This window comes from Cyphomyrmex costatus, unplaced genomic scaffold (genome assembly GCF_001594065.2).
Source record: "Cyphomyrmex costatus isolate MS0001 unplaced genomic scaffold, Ccosl1.0 scaffold395, whole genome shotgun sequence".
NCBI lineage: Eukaryota > Metazoa > Arthropoda > Insecta > Hymenoptera > Formicidae > Cyphomyrmex > Cyphomyrmex costatus.
Window position 1 is genome coordinate 43,635 of NW_017278152.1, and position 22,404 is coordinate 66,038.

Here is a 22,404-nt window from a genome sequence, read left to right on the forward strand (position 1 = left end):
AATCCTTCACCCTGACGTATCCTTGTCTAGAATTATTTTTCTTTTTCTTTACTAATGATACGATGACCTCCAATTCACGACGCTGTCCTACAGTCTGTCTTTTGAAGGGGAAAGAAGCTTTTATTATTAATGATTGGTAATTTAACTCGAGCTTCTTTTTCGAGTCTGCATGAAAGCCTTAGAACCTGATCTTGCTTAATCTGAAATGTGTAGCGTCAATTGATCGTTTTGACCGTATGCTTGTTACATAATAGTTCTTATTAAACGAATAAATTGATTATAGACCGCAATTTTAACCTTCAGGAACAATATCGATTAGTTTCATCAGTTATCCGTTGCACTTTCTATCTTTCTATTCAGTTCTATTGATGATTGTTTCTTTTTTCAGATATTCCGATTTATAATCAGTATACATGATAAAATTTTTCCAATCCTCAAAAGCTTGAATATTTTTATAGTATGTTTTGGTGTAAACAAAAAAAAGAAAGATTTTATTCCCGAAGATCTTGAATTATCAAAGCGATATTTTTAATCGAAAAAATCCTTTCACGAGGATATCATCTTGCTTCTTTTTCCCCTTTTCGCTCTCACGCATAACATATATTTTTCTGAGCAGCTAAAAGCTATGAAAGCACATGGACAGACCAATCGACGATAGGACACAGCAGAGTGGGACAAATAACCTTCTTCCCAGAAGGGCTGTCCTGTCCTATCCTACTGTTCGTAATTCTTCGTCAAAGCGTCTTTTTCTTCTCTCGTCGTTTTGAAGAACACTGTTTTTAATTCTCTGCGCCGTTGTTGCCTTTTCCCCAGAACTTGTCGAAGCGATTTCGCGCCTTCTCTAAGACGTCAGTCGCTGCCGAACGTTGTGCTGAGCCCGGTACCACTGCTGGTGCTTCCAAAACGTGGTAACCAGCCGCAGTGCTACCTCCGGTGTTACTTCCTGTACCCGCAGCGCTGCTACCGCCTTGAGCTGGCGAATCGGCTTCGAGAACACGGTAACTCTGTGATGCGGGCGACGTCGACGATGTTGTTGTCATCGGCGCTGTCGTGATCGTTACCGGTATACTACCTTCCCTTTTACTTTCTATCTCGAACGTCGGGTCTTCTAAACGTCTCAGATTTGTACCTGTCACTGACTTTATTGACGACTCTGGACTCTGTCGCTCTTTCGTCTCCTCGATAACATTAGTGATCTCCTAAAATTAAATGTAAAAAAACGTGAATTACTCTCTCTGTCGCCATGAACGTAACAATTGTCGTTTACATGTATGTATTGTATTTAACATAAATAGTATAAATAGTATAAATAATTATATTTAAATTAATTTGAATTGTAAATTATATTACATTTTTAGAAAAATACAAAATATGCAAATAAAACATTTTTATGATAAACTTATTTTTTGAATTATATGTTTCTTCCAAAATATGAATGTTGATATTTTTAGAACTATTTATATTAGATTTAATAAACAAATTATTTTACTATTTATATTAGAATAAATAAATAAATTTTTTTATTATATGATTCCATTCTAGATGTTCTATAAAATTATTAAACTAAAATCATAAAAAATCAATCAAAAGTTTCAGAATATTTCGTATTCTATTTTTTAGTGTATATTTTATAATAAATAAAATATGAAATAGCTTGTAAAATATTCATTTTCAATTATTTCATTTTAATATTTTCAAAAGAAATCACGTATCTAACTATATTTACAAGAAAGTTAATGTTGCACATGCATATGAGTGAATACATCGAAAGATATAGTTTCTGACCTTCTCATCCTTCGTAGGTGTGTCCTGCGCGTTCGTGGGCAATGGACTGTCCCTCTCTGAGTCCAAGTCCTTGTGGCCGTTTATGCCGCTAAAACTACCAAGCGAAACGCTTTCGCTCTCGGGTGATTTGTAGCCGGAGTGCTGGGAATGTTGTGATTTGTGTTGAGCCGCAAGCTCCGGTGGTGCTGATTGCGGCGCCGATGGTACTGAGGACGGTGCCCACGTTTTCGCCTCACTATGCGGACGTGTCAGAGGTTCTTCGAAATAAAGAAGCAATTAGAATCGCGATCATGATAATATTATCTATGGTATTATATATATTAAATCATAACACGCCGCAAATTTATATATAGAGTATACAGAATATTTGATAAAATATTTATCTGAAATTTAACTATAAATCTGAAAATAACTTGTACCATCAAAATGATTATGTAGAAAACTCAAGCATGTTAATGCTGAAAAAAATTTTATATTTTAAACAGTTGTTGTTAAACAGTTTAAGCGTTCTATAATTATAATTATAATAAAATTCAATAAAATTATTTTTAGATAAAATACGTAAAATATTGTACGTAGTTTTATGAGAAATTATGCGTACACAGTAATATACTGTATACTTATACGTTTGTATTACAGTCTTAAGTTTTTTTTTAAACAGTTCTTTTAACTTTTTGTACTGTTTATTTTTTACAAGAATAAATCATGCAAGAAGTTCAGCTAAGAAGACAGACTTAATTCTCGTAAGCCTCTGGGTGTAAATTTCTAAATAAAATATTCTATGTATATTCATATCGATTTAACTATATTATAATATTCTGAAATTAAAAGCATTTTATAAAAACGTTCATAGAATATTTTGTGTATCTTGAAACTTTTCGATCATATCTCATTAAGGGTTCTTTTGCCATCTTACCTTCCCTGACATTTTGCGTCACCGTGAAAGTCTTGCCGGTGTCGAGGGGTACGGTCCAATTTACTGGTTCCGGCGATCGCATGATCATCTGCTCTGGCGACTTTACTCTCGTTGGCTCCGGTGGGCTCTTCACCACCGGCTCGTCGTCTAGCCAGGGACTTGCTTGGGTGACAGGCGCTGGCCCCACTGCCTTTGTCGTTTGCGACGGTGGCGTCGAAGCGACGCTCGAATCCCCGCCGGTGACATCCCCGTTTACTTGGGGTTCCGCCGTCACTGGAACGTTTGAAACGAAACGCTTTATCGTCGACGTAGATAATCGTTCTAGGTTCCCACCCCCCCGTGTTCCCCGAAGCTTGCACTCGATGATGAGTCAAATTACCGCGATTAATTCATATGCTTAATACATTTCACCTTTTTCCTGATAATTTATTTATTATGTATAATAAGTAGATTATCAAGAAATTACTTGTTTATCAAATGACATATGGCAATCAACAACGTTTGAGTTGCAATCATCGCGTTGCTATTCAGTTTAAGCTTTGTAGTTTAATTTGAGAATTTGCGTACTACTGAAGGTCACAATTTGTTGTACAGTTTGTTTGTATCTCTCATTATCGTCGCAGCGGCAAAGTTGCAGTTGTATTTGTTGGACTGAATTCAACGTGTTTAGGATATTTACTTCTCCAAAGAGAGAGAGAGTTACGAGAGTTTACGAGTTGTTGTGGAGTGCTGTGGGAAATTAAACTGGATGATGTTACGAATGTGGGCTTAGTACGTCCAAAGCCAGACGTTGGCACACACAATCCGACGTAATTAATTGTGGATGACGAGGAAATCAACCTTTCGCTGCGACATCTCGCAATCACAATATCTTAATTAAAATATCGAAAAATCTATTAGACATTTTATTCGTTTACTGAGTTATAATATATTACATGCTATAAATATACATTATTTTATAAGCTTAATATATAATTAATTACTTGGACTGATATATTAATTGACTATCACAGGTCTAGTAATTATGGACCAGCAGATGAGGCAGCAAAAGGATTAATGAAAAACACTTAAACTATTGTTTCCTCAGACAGTATCGGCAATCCTTTACAAGTGTCATTACAATAAATATTATACTCAACATTGAAAGTGCTGATTATTCTACGCTGCTGCGACGAGATATCTTTGTCCCCTCATCAATACGTAGGAAATGTCAGAGATTTCATAAAATATTTTTATATAAAATATTTTTACATATCGATATCTCTCAAAAGATTTTAATGCCGGCATCGAGTGCAGGCGAGATTCTTTCTCTCGAGCGTGAATATAGAATATACGAAGGATGTTAATAATAATGTATATCTCAGGAGGTACATTGGCGTACTCAGGATGCAATATAAAGATACGCAACAATACATACAGCTACAAACATGGGAAGAGAGAAAGAGAGAGAAGGGACGAGCAAAAGGAAGGAAAGAGAGAAAAGAGAGAGGATGAGTGTGTGTGAGAGAGAGAAAGAGAGAGAAGCACAAAATGTGAATATATATTTACATATATTTATATATACACACGTATGTGCCATAGTGTGCAGGTGCGTGTATATCGCGCAACAGGTTGACAAAGGGCTTAACGTACATATATCTGATATCGTTTTCCCGATAAATCGCAGAAACGATCGTTCGATCTTCCGCACTTGAACTACTTCATGCTTTATTTATTTATGTATCACTTGAGTTTTTTTTCGCAGCAACACGGAAGAAACAAGAGACTGTATAATTTGCGCACGAAACAGACAGTTTTATTCTTTGTCCTTCGAAGAAGTATATTTCTGATGAAAAGAGAAAAGGAAGAGAAAAAAAGAGTGAGAGAGTTTTTTCATAAGAACATTCCTATATCATTTTATATAAATTTTCTTATAAAATTATGTTTCTTTTTAACTTTTTAGCTTCGCTTATTTAATAGCTAGACTTAACTTTAGGGATAACTTTCATGAGTCTAATTGTATTCTACATTATTCCAACAAAGTAAAGAATGGAGATTCTTCTTGGTGAAGAATTCTTATTCTTTTATATGTCAATATAAAAATAGATCTCAATTTTACTAATAATAAATACATGAAATATGTATTCTTATTTCAGAAGTTTTTAAAAAATCTGTATAATTCAAAATATTAAAAATATTAGAATGTATTATAAGTTGTTGAAAAAAGTCAATGTTAAAATGATTTGAAAATTATCAGTTTCCTTTAAGTATTTCTTTAATTATATTTTTATTAATTTCACAATCATTCCAGAGAAAATATCAAATTAACCATACTTAGTTGTACTGCTATTATAATTACCGTTATTTTATTATTAAAAGCAAAAAGATGATCTTGATTTCTCGAAAAGACGCTGTATGCAAAAGCTCCAAGCTGATATTTTAAAGATTTAAAATAAATTTACGGAAGCTAATGATTACAAGTCATTGCAGTCTATAATACATATCATATATTAAATAACAGTAACCAGAATAGGAAATAAATAATTGAACGAATACGTTCGGAAATAACAGAGTCTGCAAAAGGCATAAACTCACAAAAAATCCTCCCATTAAAAATGTAGCCTATTTTATTATATGCTTTTACATTTAGATACCAGTTTTCCATTATCAAGAAATTTTATTCCGTTCTATATAGTTGACATAAAAAAAATTCGTAGATGTAGTGCAGTTTGTTCTATGCGAAAAAGAACAATATATATGTATCCGAGGGTAATTTAAGGTAATAAAATCGAATCGTTTATTGTATGTTCATAGTCATTAATATATTGTCTATAGTTTTTAAAATATTCGAAATACAGAAGTTTTGCTGTGATGTCTCACAGCAAAACTTCTGTACTTTTTGACACAAGAAAGACGATGGAAAGTAGTTCAAAAATTTTAAAGAATATCTAGTTAATCATAATTGAGATTCCTATTTGATAGATAAGACATTCATAGAGATTTCAAGGATCTCATAGAGATTTCCTTTCGCAGGAAAATAATTATGTCTGATAAGAGATTAAAGAATTCACATAACAAACATTTTTCTTCTACAAATGCATTAATGTGCATTTTTCAATTACATAGATTTGATTTATCATGCTTTTATTTTGCTTTGCTTATTTGATCGATTCAAGTAGAACTTTCAATGCGTATATACATTTGTATACAGAATAAATTATTGTGGAACATAATAAATTGGAAATACGTGCGATAGAGCGTCGATTATCCAGTTTGATTGCAATATTATATAATTCAAAGAAATCAATCCAAAAGAAATATAATTTTTATATTACCAATCTTAATATTACTCTTTAAATTTTGATTTTAATAATGCATTAACAAAAATTTATAATGCAAATTTATAATGCAAAATTTAACACAAAATTAACGAGAAATAAATGACTTTACTTTTCTTTTTTGTAATTCACTAGAAAAAGAAGTAAATTTATTCTGTGAATGGAACCTGAAAACTTATCTTAACTTTTCACCCAAAAAAAAAAGATAGTTCTGTGTAATCGTACTCTCTTTCCGGAGTACAATTGGGATAAATAATCACATAACCATAGAAATTCAAATACTAACTCTGTTAAATCGACACTTTATCATGCAACACGATAATAGATGGAGGCAGTGGTTAGGACATACAGAGAAATGGAAGAAAAAAAAGAAAGAAAAAGTACAGATTATTGAATGAGAGAGAAAGAGAGAGAGAGAGAGAGAGAGAGAGAGAGAGAGAGAGAGAGAGAGAGAGAGAGAGACATTTTAATCAACGCATTTGAATATCTGCGAAATAAAAGATCTAAAGCCCGGTTTTTTCAGGTCGTATGATTTTACGGGACATATATATTTTAATTTAAAAAATTTGACCCTGTGGGTAGAGGTGTCAAGATGTGAAATAAACTTCGAGGTGAAATAAAAATTAACTTTTATTTTTTGAAATTAAATCTTGATTTTTTAAACATATGTTTGTGGTCCTTTCATAATAAATTGAATGACCATGTACCCAAAATTAATGGAGATCAAATGACAGAAACAAAGCTTAAATTAAGTAGCCTCTACATTCAAGTCAAATTTTTTATCAGGTGTCCACCTTATCAGATGTTACGAAAAACTATTATACCTGAAAAAACCAGATCTCGATTTCGAGAGATAATCCTCGTTATATTCTCGAGATATTCAAATAGATTGATTCAAATGGGACACTTCGTGAACATAAAAAACAGAAATAAAGATATTTTACATTAACCACAGAGTTACATCAACAATATAGATACACAGAACAGCGAGCACACGAAGCAAAGACACTGGCTAATGACTGGACAACGTTAAAAAAAAAAAAAAGAGCGAGAGACTATAAACCGGGACTCTCTTTTTAGCCACGGCACAACATGCTACTTACTAGCTTGGGCGGCGGTAGTAGCGGCTCGATTTGACGCGGATCGCGTATCGAGGGATGATTTGGATGATGGATCATCGCCGGCGGCTGCAGCCGCAGCTGCTGGATGCCTGCGGGCCAGTTTTGCCTGAGCCTCGTCATTCGCACCACGGCACCTTTGGCTTAAATCTTTAACGCCGCGCTCCGGCCTGGCCGCAGCGGCAGCGCCCGACGTAGGTGGGTGATGGACGGTCATATGAACCGAATACTTTACCGGGGAACGTTTTACCGGGGCGGTACTTGCGCTAATATTATTAGCGGTAGTGACAGTGATGTTGGTGGTGTTGGTAGTGGTTGTGGGTTTGGCGTGATGAAGAGGGCGATGGGGAGGGGCGGTCGCGAGGAAGGCTAAAACATATTGTACAAGAAACAGTACAATTGATAAATAGAGTTCTTTGGGCCGTATCTTGTGCGCGCACATTGCATGTCTAATCGCGATTATTCTCATCGGAAGTCGAATTTCGAAATCAATTGGGAAAAGCGCGCTCCTTCGCACTCGCGAGACTCGGCGCGGGAGGTAAGCCTCCGAAGGAAAAGTGAACGATTGATCTTTTTGTGAAAACTTTTTAATCGTCTCAAGAATATCCTAAAAAATCTTTTTTTTACCTTAGTGTAATTTTAATCGTTTTATAGATGTTCAAAAAAATATATTTTTAGCAATATATTTCAATATTAACTTTCTACAAAAAAAAAAACTAGTTTTCTTAATAATTATTTGATTATCACTATTTTAAACATCGCTATTCAAATTATACTTCATAATTATTCAGAAGATGAGTAAAATTTTTCACGAAATTGACAAGAACTCGAGTTTGAAATTCCCGAAACATTTTCACTACCCTGTACATCTTGAACTCATCAAAATAGATTAATCGTTCGCCCTCGCTCGAGTATACAGGAGCCTAATTGCAGTTGAGGAGATGAATTGTATCAACCAGAAAATGTCATCTCTTCTATAACGACTAATTGTAAGATGACGTTGGTTCTTGTCGCGATATTTCATACTGCTCGAATACACGCGCTAATTAATTGTTCCAATTCAATCGACGTCAACTGTAATATATATTGTATCAGAATAACGATAAATTATGAGTAAAAAAATTTATTTTTTAAATTAATTTAATCTATTGTTAAGCTCATTATCTCTTAATAAAGTAATTCACAAAACAAAAGTCAATTTAAAATTCTATCAATAATAAAATCATTTTATAATTTATCTTTTTATTTTATAGTAATTACCCATTACTATATAGACTTCGCGGAAAACTGAACTTTATATCTTCTCATGAGTTTATACTGTTGTCCATATGTACTTTGTATTTTAGTTAATTACTTGAGTCAATATTTGATAAATATTTGAATGTAGACATATGTATTTGAAACAAGATTTAAATTTCAAGCAGAAATCCATGTTAAAATACAAAGTAAAAATCCATAGAGATCCATGTCTGGCGATAGAGAAGAAGTGCACCATATGCACTCAGCACATACAAGATGTTTTTAGCTAGATTGATCAATAATCGTATCATGCATCAAAAATGATTCGCGCACAACGGCGAAAAAAAAAAGGGAAAGAAAGTGTAGTTAAAAAAAATAATTGTAGGATTCGCTTTGCGAATTTCTAATTTTCTGCAAAAATTTTTCGGGGACCATTCGGAGAGAAGTCTGCAAAAAATTTACAGCAAGTCTAAAATGCATCAGAGATCATCGAGATCGAGTCAGAAGGTAAGAGTCAGGATGAATTATAAAAGGGAAGAAAGAGTAGGGGAGCGGGCTCTTTGGTATGCAGTAATTCTGAAAGTATGCCAGACCGACGTGACGTGAGAGACAGCGGGCACAGCAGGTGTACGTGGCCAGGTACAGTAAAACGTACATTTGCGATGTGGGACTTGCGGGGGCCTCTTGTGGAGCGGAGTAGGCCCTGGGCCCGAGGGTGGCGGCGGTAATGGCGGTATAGGCGGCGTCGACAGGCCAGTCGCCGGGGGAACCGTAGTCGCGGGTTCCCGTATGCTCCAACGGACACGTTGGCCTGGGCCTGCCGCGGCTGAAACACCCGCTGCCACTCCTGATCAATCTAATACACGACACGTCTTCTTGCGATCGTATATTCTCGTGCGAGAACTTGTGAGAAAAAAGCTGGGATTCGCGAAGAGGATAGGTAATTCGGAACGAATATCAATCTCGACAAAGTAGATGATGACAACGCTAATGATTATAATTATAATGGTGATAGCGCTGATAACAATGATGATTATAGAAATGGCGACGATGATAACGATTATCAAAATTGTATCGTCATAATCATCGTCATTACTACCACCACCATCAAGACGATGATGACGATAATGACGAGACAGTGAATATGATAATCGAGATTGTCACTGATGCATGAAAACTGAAAAAAAAAAGAGAGAAAAAAAAGATAGGGAAGAAAAAGGAAAGAAAAACGTGGAGGAGAAGAGAAAGATGAGAAGGAGAAAGAGAAGGGTGGAAAAGGGTTACCATTATGAGAGGATAGTGAATATGATTTATACGATAATTCATAATGATGATCGTTATACTCATCGATGATGATGGAAGATGTACGACCCATTGGCTTCGTGATTGCATCATTGAAATGCCCCGAAAGCTGCAGTAATCTCTTAAGCACACATTTGTCAATATTGTATATTAATAGTTTTATCGTTAATTTACACCAATGGAGTATGGAAGGATGACAATGAATTTATAATTGATTAACGACATAATGATATGTCTCAAATAGTTAACATTCTAAATTACATTGAACATTCTAAATTACATTGAAAATGAATCATCAGATGACAGCTGTATCTAAAAAGTTTGTAGTACACACAATGTTACAATTTAAGCGTTGCTTGAGATTTTTTTTTATTAGAATTATACATATATTTCTGTTGTATTCTCTTAATCTCAAAATTTATTCGAAGTTTATTTTAAATCTTATTATTTTCTATACTTTATAACGTTGCAATAAGAATTTAGCGTAACTATATAAGTCAAAAAATGTCATAAAATATTAAATAAAAATAATTAACGTTATGTATTAAAAAACAATGCTCGAGTAAATATGTATGATTATCTATCTTATTCTTCACATAAATAAAAACAATATTTTAAAAAAATTTAATAGTTTAAATAATAAAAAAATATGTTACACATATTTGTATTATTAACAAACACTTAAATGATAATAAATTTTATGAACAATATAGCATGAGATATAATGGAGGTGGACGATATGGAATCGATGTGGGAAACTGTATCAACATGATTTGTCACAGGTTGAAAACAGGATTTTTCTCGCCTAATCGCAAAGGACTACGAAGGCGAATAATACATCGCACAAATAATTTTCATACAGTATCTATCGATATAACTACCGATTACTAGATGAGGGTTTTAAAGGCAGAGGCAAAGAAATAGAAACAAATAGACAGAACTATCATGCATCTGCCTAAACATTAATGACGACGCAATTATAATAATTGACGCTCACCGCATTTCAAACGCTTTTATGCATTTATGAATATATTTTCAAAGAATTCTTAACATAAATATAGATATAACCAAAGGCCTCAACAAATAAAACTTAAATTATTTTAAAACATTTATGCTTTTACTCTTATTGCTTACTTCCTACACACACACACATATATATATAATTCATCACCGTTTTAATTCTACATATAAAATAATCGCTTCGTATAATTCTTAGAGAAAAAATTAAATATGATAATTTAACATATCTCTCAGCACAGTGTGACGTTATTATTTCTAGATAATTTTAAACTAAAAGACTTTGTATTACAATACATTTTAGTAAAAAGAACAATAAAGAACGAACAAAGTAAACCGAGCGGTGAGCATCTCTGGCGTACAAGTATAATTGTACAAGTATAATAATTATGTATGACGAACGTTTGACTTTCGAGGCCGACAAGAGCAGACAGCAGTCCAAAAGGTCATATATAATATAGATATGTATGTAAATACTCTATCCAAATCCAGTTTATGCACGAAAATGCAAAGGGGACTCGACTGACAGATTACGAGCTCTAATCGATTCAGGAAACAATCCCCTTAGGGTAATCGATTGAGAATACTTTCGATAACTAACGCAAAACGTAACTTTCAATTTACGTTACTTACTCGGTCGTGGATGTCTTTCGGGCTCGCCACTCTTCTCCCTGTGCTCTTTATCCTTGTCTTTTGTCTCTTTCTCTTTTTCCTGGACAAACGAAAGTAAATCCCTTGATATGTCAGTTTCGACTATATGCAACACGCGTGCACGTGTATATAAAAAATATTATTTTTTTCTAAAATATAATATTAAATTACAATGTTTCTTCCTCTTTTGAAATTTCTTTAATACGTAAACACATTTAATTGGAATGCAATATGTTTCATACATATACTATGACAATTATAATGTGTTACAAATAATACTTTTCAATTCTAAGTATTCTTTATGAATTAGTAACATACCTTAGCATCCTTGGTAACAGACGGTGCACGGGGAGGCTGACGTTTAGGCGATCTGCGATCGGTGACGGTCGGTCCGAGGCTCTGCGAGCGTCCGGTTCTCGGACTATTTTTCGGACTGGACTTGGTTCGCGGTTGAATCTCGTCCCGATGCTCCTTAACATCATCACGTCGTCGTGGTATCACGGGCTCCAGTTTCTCTCTCGTTGGAGAGGGAAGCAGTGCACCGTCACCTTGAATGACATCTTTTTCAGAACAATTTTAAAAAAGGAACAAGAAAGAAAGCAAAATATAATATTATATTGGTTTGTTGATAATAATCAAGTAAATTGTAGATATATGTATGTATAGATATAGATTATTTTCGGTAAGACAATAAAAATATGCAATTATTATCCCGTTTTTATGTTAATTAAAATTTGACCTATTTATTAATCACGTACCCACACCAGTTGTACGATCAAGATGGTGGCGGATCAAGAAATCCTTTCTTGCGCGAGCGATGGCTCGATCAGTATCCTATAACAAAATTGTATTAGAAATATAATATAATTGGATGTGTTATTTGCCTCGCGCGTATATATTTGAATAAAAAGTTTTACTACTTTATAAATAACAAATATTTAAAAAATCTCATTATGAATAGTAAATTTCAATGAAAGGAATTTATTTGAAATTCTTTAATAGCCCAGCTGTAATTATTAGTATTTAATAATTTTTAAAAGCATTTCAATTATTGTGCAAATTCAAGTAACAATAATTTAAGAATATTCTTTCAAGAACATGTCAACAAAAATGTAATATTAAATCATGTAACAAATCCAATTATTGGCCTTTTCATAATATTCATTTTCACAAACTCATATATGCATATTTCTTTGCATTATATGTTAATAAAAATAATGGAGTTTTCCTGAAGTTAAATTTATTCTGTTCTGTTCATAATATATAAAATATAAAATAACTGAAGTTCGGCAACTTTCCTAATTATTATCCTGTATATACCCTCCGTCAATTCAATGTAAAACAATTAATAAACAATATAGCAATATTGATTTATCTATATAACTGACCTACATTTAAAAAAAAAGATGTTAAATTATAAAAGATAGGAATTGCAAAATAATAGTCGTGAACATAACGTTGTAACAATAGTTTTAAGATCGTGTATAAATTATGCATAAATTATAAATAAAGAGAAAAAATAAACCTTGAATCTCTCTTGTCTTAAAATAACAAAAAAATTAGTTGCATCTCGATTCTCGACTTTAAGATACTTCAACGATGTTCAATAGAAACCGATTCTGTAAGAGAGTAAACTACTCGATAGGATATTTGCGTACTGCCTTAGTATGCTCGTCCTGTATTATGCCATGCATTGGTCTAGCTTGTACCGAGGACGGTCGACCCGCCGGTGGCATAGTAGCGATCGGTGCGACCTTCCTCGTGTTTTCCTTTTCTTTCTCCTCTTTGGTGACCGACCTGAACAATTGATCAAAAAGAGGTTCTATGACGATCGTATCAAGCCGGTTATCGATTCGTTCGAATCGATAAAGTGTAACTAGCTAACTACGACGGAATCCGTGTGAAGGTGCGAGCACGCTCGAATTCTCACGAGTGCTCTTATTTTATTTTATTTTTTTTTTGTTGCGTGAACAACGCAAATCTGTGATAAACGTTTACGATCGCACAGTGGATACAACGTGTGTGGATGACGTATGCAATTTAAAGCCAGGTGTTTGGTGCATTTATGTTTATCGATCAACTGTAAGAATTTCGAGTGACTTAAATGCAACCCTATTAGAGATTTATCTCTTTAATGACGACATTCAAAATGGCAGATAGAATTAAGAGTGCAACTTTCTTGAAACGATACACACGTGTGTTCAAAGTGCGTTTATGATACAGTGTGATGGATTCATACACATATATTTCTTAAAATGTTTCGCGTTATTTCAAATATTAAATTTCTTGCTCATGACTTTTTTCATGTTTTTGAAAAAAAACCATGCAAAAATAAAAAAAAATACGAGTCCATAATAAAGTTGATCGACGGAATTCTTTGTAGTATTTTAAAATGCTTACTGGCATCATTATTAAATTGACAGTTAATTTAATTTGAAATATTATTTCAGCTTCAGTTTATGATTGCTTTTCAAGTCTGACACTATTCGACACGCAATTTATTTAACTGAAAGATGTATATAAAATTTATTACACAGAAATATTATTGAACACGATTCAGACAAGATTCAGCCTCAATCGTATTTGACACTTTATTTACTTGTATTACTTACATTGCGGTTTAGTTTAACTTATTATTGTTCATCGAATATTTCCCAGTAATTTGAAAGTAAAAATTCTGTTGAACGAACGAACATTTAAAATAAATAATTAATAGTGGATATTTCATGACAGGAATGTTTTCTGGCAAGTTACTACGCGATAACTAAATGCATTTCCACGAAATATTTTGTTGATAAATTGATAGATGTAGTAAAAGAATGTACCGCGAGGAATGAATTGTGATTATTGAACAACTCCAATAAACCAACAAGTGTTGTTACATAACAACGATAGTGACAACAACAGTGACAACAACAACAGTAATAAAAACCAGTTTCTCGTTGGAAAATGATGGAGTATAGTGTACTGGCCTGGCAAGGGATAGGGCGTTGAGTGCGTGGTTACTGGAGACCCGTTTCCACAGCGAAGCTTCATCCTCGGCTGCCAGACCGCAACCCCAGTCACGATGCTAACGCAAAGCAAAATGTATCAGCATCCGTCTGTGTGTCTGTATTGTTATTTCCGTGAACATCTAATCAAACTGAGTGACGCGGCGACACATTCTCTAAGTAGGGTAACACTAAAAACGTCACATCGTCGCCATCAACATCAATTTTGATTAAGTTTTTCACCTTTTTCTACCTTTAAACGAATTATCTTAATATATTGTTTTCTTTCAATTTTTAATAATGTATTTTTATTGAACTTGTATATTAAAATGAGAGATTCAAAACTATATGATAATTATTTATTTCTTTTCGATTTCGATGTTAATTTTTTATAATAGATATTACTTTTATCACAATGTATATCACATTTTGTAAGTTTTGTAACAAAAGATTTATTATATTATTCAAATAAAATTGAAAATAAAATTTCATCAAAATAGAAGTAAAACTGCTGTCATTAGATTAAGTACTCTTTTTTAACTATATATAAAAATTTTAATTCCGTTTGAGAAAGAACAGAAAATTTATTTATTTGGAACATATATTGATTGCAAGTTCAACTCGCTTGATTATGAAAAAGAACGACATAATTAAGCGAGTTTAACTTGCATCAGACATTTTTATTTAAAAAATTCATCTTTAAATTAGAATTTACGTAATTAAAAATTCGGTTCATAGCATTCTAAATATTTAGCTTAATCAAAATTAATTAATCGGTGACAATCGATGTTACACTAAGAGAACATACAAAACATGCTAGGAAGAGTCTAAAATACCTTGATCAAACGATGAAAATTTGAAACTGCACTCTCGAAATCGCGGAAATCGGTTTAAAATTAATTTTAAAAAGAAGTTTTCATTAAAAAATCGCAAATAAAGCAACTTACTAAATAAATAATTAAATAAGCGGTACCTGTAAAATATCTTATGAGATGATATGATCGAAAGTTATTTTACTTGTATTAAATATATGTTGTTATTTAAAGCAGACATTTAATTTAGTAGACTTGTAACGATTGGACTTTCGTTGTTATAGATGACATCGTAGAAGGAAGGAATTAAAACATGTAATTTCGACGATTGGTAGATTATCGTTCACCGATTTACAAACACTGACAGTTAAACTCGATGACCCTAACGATCAGATTAATCGAACAGTTAAGCACAAAACAAAGAGATCGAACAAAGGATTCACATAAAGATAGACGAATACGACATGGGGAAAACTGGCTTGAAATAAGAATCGAATAAGAACCCCGATTTTAAAGCGACAAAACATCTCCCACGGATTACCTTGTACTCGTCAGCGAGTCGCCGGAGCTCGATCACTTCCGCCGTGGGAAATGGTCTCGCCTTTGATTTTTCCGGCACTTTATTGTCCGATATCCGCACGGTTCTACCTGACTTTTTACCCCTGCAAATAATCAATTTTACGTGTAATGTTCACGTAATCGTCGCGTCGCGTTATCATCGCGTCTTCACACCGATCAAAATCGTCGTAGATGCTTTATTTGTACTTTTTGTTTCTTTTAAAATGCTTCCTCTTTCATGAGGATATCAAATCTTTTTACGTGAAAAGCCGTTCTAACGTATCCGACTGACAATCTGACCTGAAAGCTACTTTCAAATCCGATAGATCCTCTTCGCGTTCATCGCCCTCTGGTACCACACCGTCGATCATGTCCATTCCAATACCACCCACCAAAGGTTCCAGTTCCGATGCTTGGACCCCTGGGAATATATAAAAATACGTTGAATATTCTTTTGTATGCGTGTGTATGTGTATATACAGGGTGAATTTTTTAACCTAAAACTTTCAAATATCTGGGTATGTTAAGTTAGCACCCCAACTATAGTACTCAGGAGTTCTGATTAGAGTTCCCACTTCCTTTTGACGAGACGAAGAGTTCCCTATAGTTAATAACAAGAGTTATCAATAAACATTTTTTTTACATTTTTTTAAAATGGGGTGCTAACTTTTTATCGAATTTCGAGGTGGAATAGTTCTGAGCGATAGCTTCAATTTGCGATTGCCTAGAGTTCCTGATATGTAAAAAAAATTTTCGAATATTAAAAAAAAAATTAAAAGGAAGTGGGAACTCTAATCAGAACTCCTGAGTACTATAGTTGGGGTGCTAACTTAACATACCCCAAATATCTCGAAAACTATTGGTTTTTTAGTATTTCTACCTTAATACTTTTATATGCAAAATAATTAGAGGAATCACGTTATCTAAAAAAAATTACATAATTCCATTTAAAAAAGTGGAGGTGACCTTCATATCTTTTTAGCGCCTCCACGTAGGAAAAAAACAACGTGACTAAAACGTGTCCCCCTCGATACCGTTCCATTTTTATTTAAAACATTTTTGTCTACTGGATTTAGTTTTCGAGATATTTGAAAGTTTCAGGGTTAAAAAATTCACCCTGTATACCTAATATATAAGTGTGCATTATAATGAAATTAGTTTCTTGTTATAAATATAGGGGAGAATGTCCTAAATCTCTCTCTCTCTCTCTCTCTCTCTCTCTCTCTCTATCTCAAATAGCGACATATTGTAATTAAATAACTTTATAAGAAAAATTTTATTCCACATCTATTACTTTGCCACTTTTTACGATTTATATAATGCTGGATTTTCTGTAACAAAAATGTTGAATAATTGAAAGAGAGAAAAAAGAAAGAGAAGCAAGAAATTAACAATTTGTAAAAGTTTTTTTTTTTTTTTAAAAATGTGATATTTGACGAATTCTCTCGAGACTCGCAAGACGTTTGTTCAGGATTCGAATTAATGCTGAAAACAATTTGTCGTGGCATTAAATAAGTACCATCGCGTTTGTGATCAAAGTCGCCGGGTCGCTTCTTGTGTACTGGCGCAGGTCCAGAAGGCACCATGCCCTGTTTAAGCGCACCCATGCTGAGCGACTTCCTCGGCGGGCCTGTGGTACCTGCGGGAACCCCCGCAGCTGGAACAGGCGCCTGAGTTTCGCCATTTGTCAACTGCGGTCTTCTAGGCCAGGCGAACTGCAGCCGGTACTCGGTACTGATACGAGATATCGCCTTGCTAAGCTGACTTGGTGGCAGTGCCGACGTTGCTGTAACTTCCTATGATTTGAAGACCGATATTTCAAACTCAATTGACCTCTTCTCCTAGAAACCCTTCTTCTAGAATTTTCTTATTGTACGTGAAATCTTAGACATATGATTCACGTATAAAGGGGAATTTTTGTTTTATTTCGTACTTATCAGATTGTACATACAGATGTTGTTATAAGTTGTTTAAAGAGTTATAGAGAGTTATTAATGTATTATCAACATTTCTTACCCGTACTTTATCAGCTACAACGTTCGAGTCGATGGCATCGATACCACCGCCATCCGCTGCCGTGATAAATTCGTGCGTCCTGTAAGCGAGCTCCGGACATTTCTTTCGCCTGGGCAATGGTGGTTCCAAAGTGGGCCCTGCAAAATTTACATCGTCTAGATCATTATCTCTTTCTTCTTTTCCCAAATTTGGAATATTATTTCTTCGTCAGGTCTCTCGATTATATTTAATCAATTCTATAACTGTATTAAAGCTAACATTTCTAATTTAATAAAAAATATCTCTTCTATAGATTGTTTTTAACAGCATTTATTTAAGCAATTTTTTTTTAAAAAGAAGAAATAAACTCTTTTCAAATAATTAATAAAAAATTGATACTCGCGGGAATCAGTCCGTTAACTAATTACAATTTCCGATAGTTATTATTTGCGCTTCTTTTGAATCCATCGTCATTTCACAAGCAATAATAATTTGTTAATATATTCATACAAGTTTGTCTTGATAACAGAAAATAATGTTCAACAATCGAGAAACCTTAAAGAAGTTTCAATCAACTTTCCAAGCATGATTGTACAAGCAAGATAAACACAGATGCCACTACATTAAAAAAGTAGCTGCGAGAAAAATAAATATAAGGAGAAATTGCGAAAGATCATTCTTGCGGCGTTTTAATATTAAATGAAATGTTCTCTAGAAAGCATTGGTGGAAAAAGAGAGCAATTTTAAGCGACAGGCAGGAAAATCTTGAGGAGGCCAGTGAAAAATACAACATCAAGCGATGATGATAAAGAATAGGGGTTGTACAATGAAGAAATTGAATGTATCTTTGTGAAAAAACTTTTGCATCGATTTTGCGATTCCAATGCCGATACAAACGCGTTTGTTAATTTATCGTTCTTGTGTGATTCATTCGAGCGCTTTGTTCACGTCTTGCACCCTCCGGTTTTCCTTCGTGTATAACAGCTTCTGCATAATAGCTTCTTAAAGGTGGAGGGGTAATTTAGTGACGAACAATGTAAGCAATTCATTTCATTCTTCATGCTTCCCTTATTAGCTGCTTAATAATCGGTTCCTATGCAATCAAGAATGATCAAATTTCTATAAGCTTTTCTAATTAATTGCTATTGACATTTACTTGTTTACATTCGTATGACAAAGATTTTATATTATAGAACTTATCTCACACAAAACAATTCGCGTGATTGAAATTTCAATTAAAAACGTAATGAAATTTCGTTTAAATTGCATCTCTCAGTTTTACTTTGAATAGAATATACGTAAGATAACTAAAACTAATTGAGACTTGTGATTCTATTCATTTTTAGTGGTAAAATAAGCTTTTATCGAAATTGATTTAAAGTGGAAGAGAAAAACAAAAAATTTGAAAAAGGAATACATTTGCTTCATAGAAGTAAAAAAAACTTGAAAAAAGCACATACATTTGCTTCCTAGATCTCATAACGTAGTAACGTAGTGGCAAAGATGACACTCTGCACACGTTTATCGCAGCATATATGTTGTGTGTAAATAGTCATTTCGCTGTTATTTGTATACGAGTCTCAGCAGCAAACACAACGGTATGAATCGCTCTGTACATCGTTTCGTTATTATCTCTCCGGGTTATAGTGTGATATTTTATCCCAGTATAGATAAACATTATAACAAAAAAGTTTTTCAGAAAAGAAAGAAAAACGTAATCATATATTATAAAGAAATAATAATTATTACTCATGCGATTAATTAATTCCAGTGATTAGCAATTCGTTGTGTCGAAGAAACATTTTGTGCGATTCATTTATTTAATGTAAAAATTAAGATTAGAAGTAAAGCATTAACAATCGTATAAATTAAAGCATAAAATTGCATAAAATTATTAAATAATATATTTACAGATGATATATTACCATAACGATGCTTGAATTATTTCATACACATCGTGTGTTTTGTGTAGCGAATACTTCAACCTTTGAAACTATAAAGCTCTATTTAAAATTTTAAACCTTTGGTTAAAAAATTTTTTTATATCTTTAACAATATCCGCTTAAAGAAATACACATAAAAGTTAATATTTAAGAATAGTTTTAACCGTTTAATGTGCGCGCTTATAAAAACATCTGGCTTTTTAAAGATACTGAAGGATACTTATAGAAATATACTTTTTATTTTAAGGCTCTTATTTAATATGTGTGTAATCATATTTGAATACTCGCGTATGTTGTTTTGAAACAGTAAAAGTAATAAGATAAATGATGGAAATAAGTTTTGTTCATAAAACAGAAATTGTCTCTTCTTTTTTAGTAAAGATATAAAAAGATATATAATAGATACTTATATGTAAATATGTAAAGTAGTCTATAACTTTCTCCTCAGATTTTATTCTGGTTCTAAAATTGTGCGGATTAGGTATAATGAATACTGTGTACATGTATCATACAGACAATATGTATATACATAATATGTAATATTACTGAGTAACTATACATATATACAATGTTTTAATTGTCAGGTTCCAGTGCATAATCAGTTAGCTTTTCAGTTAAGTACAGACTCAGTCTGTACTTAATCTCTAATTAACATAACTATACATATTAAACTGTCTGCATCTCTTCAAATAATGAAATTCTATTCTAATTGTACTTAATAATGAAAAATATCCGAGTACATTTAATACTCGTTTCATGATATCAGAGAGCTTAAGTAAAAGACTATAAATACAAATCCCTTTAGGAAACTCTTATATAACTATTGCAAATTATATAGGAACACATTTTATTTAAAAGACAATCAAAAGACGCGATAAGCATTTCGCGCTAATTATATATTTTTATATTTTTTTTCTGGATCATATTAGGTACAAATTATGTATGAACAATATGTTGCTTAAACTAAATGCGTGATAAATGTGCCAAATATATGACGATCTTTTCAAAAAACGGCGAAATAGATCACGTATAAGGAGTCACACAATAAGCTTGAGTCTCCCGGTATTGTGTATAAATCAAACCAGTCGCGTTTTATTTCCGTTTGCCGAGACACGTCGCAAAGAATACGTTCTACGTTCAACTGCATTATTTTTATGGTTCGATGTCGATGGCAGCGAGGTACATGTATAGAATCGATGTAATATGCTGTACTGTGTGTATGTCAGTAGGCGTAACCATTCAGTGCCGTTTTACCGACGACGTCTCTTACCCATGGTATGTCTTATTCACTGAACAGTTCAACGAACAAGAACCAATAAAGCGAAGATCAAAGAAAATATAATTATATGAATTCGCTTTAATTTTGATTTTAATCATTAAATATGATGAATATGTTCTGCTAATCTAAACGGATACAAAAATAGAAAAATTTATTATGAGTTTTCAATTTAAACGAAATTTCAATTAAATATGCTTCATTAATATTCAGATATAAATTAAATTTTCACAATACGCTTCATTAAAAGTGATTGTGTGTGCAAACAGATTATACTGCATTTTTTAGATCGATGCTAGTAAGAAAAATTGCTAAAAAATTGCATACTTTGAATGATCAAAATCCGAATTAAATTCGTTTTACCCGCAAAATTTACTACAGATTAAAAATCAAACAGGATGTAAGATGCGGGCTATTCTTGCTATAAAAATTCAAAAGTAATTGCTCTTTCACATATCTACACCCGCATTAAGAAGTAAAGTCAATTATCTTTCGATACTTTTTGTTAAAATTTCATTCCTACTGTGATCATTTAAATATATATATATAAATGCCCAATTACAGAATAATACCACATCAGAACAACAGTTATCGATTTTGTGTCACAGAGATGCAAACCGTAACCGTATCCGAATTCGCTTATGTGAAACATGGAAAATTCGAGCGATGCGCAAATGTGAATCTGAATCCCGTATTCGTTGATGCATCACAACTCAGCTTCGATCAGAATACTGTCGACGGCTGAGAGGATTTCCGTATCTATCAACAGCTGACGGTAAATGATAATCCCGCGGTCTCAATAATGCTCCCTCTCTTTCCTCGATTCATTGCGCGTGAGTCAATTATATCGTCGCAGCAGCTCTGCATTTGCATTCCATCGAACACAATCGATTAAATAATTTTCAAATTATTTTGGAATGTGGTATAATATTCTATAAGATGTTGAACTTTATGATTTTGAATTAAAAAATTTCGCAGACAAATTTAACACAGATCTTTTATTACAAGATCTGTATGAATTACTAGAGTTCATTAAATATTCAATAATTACTATAGTAATGCGTAAATACATGTATAATTAGAATGTCTAGAATTCTATTCAATTATAAAAGCAAACATCAAATATAATTGCCGGTGACTTTAGAAGTAATTAAGAACACTATTAATTGTAGTTGAATAGTTTGCAATCCTATAATTAACTATTCGTGTTGCTGAAAAAGTTAGAACTGGAAAAAGCGGAATGAAAAAATATTCGTTACAATTATCATTTATTCGACGCGAATATTATAGGTATTATGACAGACGATTTAACAGTCGATAATTAATGCTAATGGATCCGGTTGACGTAATTTACTGTTATCGCAATACACGGCATTTCAATTGGCTCCCAGTATATATTGCAATTGATATGACTGTGATCGCATGAATACAAGCATCCTTATTACCGAACTGCATGCTGATTATTATGTACTTGAATCATATTTT

The 22,404-nt window shown here is 33.1% G+C and overlaps 1 protein-coding gene across 1 annotated transcript in view; it reads right to left on the bottom strand.

The window, feature by feature from the left end:
- Nucleotides 1-666: 666 nt before the first annotated feature.
- The window catches only part of LOC108776914 (mucin-5AC), a 59,943-nt gene continuing 38,205 nt past the window's right edge, over nucleotides 667-22,404 (bottom strand). The window contains exons 4-17 of the mRNA XM_018543662.1: nucleotides 17,722-17,858; nucleotides 17,225-17,501; nucleotides 16,006-16,126; nucleotides 15,689-15,809; nucleotides 14,318-14,415; nucleotides 13,004-13,142; nucleotides 12,104-12,179; nucleotides 11,664-11,893; nucleotides 11,328-11,406; nucleotides 9,031-9,213; nucleotides 7,122-7,505; nucleotides 2,702-2,974; nucleotides 1,786-2,042; nucleotides 667-1,199 (exon numbers count right to left, since the gene is read on the bottom strand). Of these exons, the coding sequence (XP_018399164.1) occupies nucleotides 780-1,199; nucleotides 1,786-2,042; nucleotides 2,702-2,974; nucleotides 7,122-7,505; nucleotides 9,031-9,213; nucleotides 11,328-11,406; nucleotides 11,664-11,893; nucleotides 12,104-12,179; nucleotides 13,004-13,142; nucleotides 14,318-14,415; nucleotides 15,689-15,809; nucleotides 16,006-16,126; nucleotides 17,225-17,501; nucleotides 17,722-17,858 (2,795 nt within the window). The 3' untranslated portion in view covers nucleotides 667-779. The remainder of the gene's footprint in view (nucleotides 1,200-1,785; nucleotides 2,043-2,701; nucleotides 2,975-7,121; nucleotides 7,506-9,030; nucleotides 9,214-11,327; nucleotides 11,407-11,663; nucleotides 11,894-12,103; nucleotides 12,180-13,003; nucleotides 13,143-14,317; nucleotides 14,416-15,688; nucleotides 15,810-16,005; nucleotides 16,127-17,224; nucleotides 17,502-17,721; nucleotides 17,859-22,404) is intronic.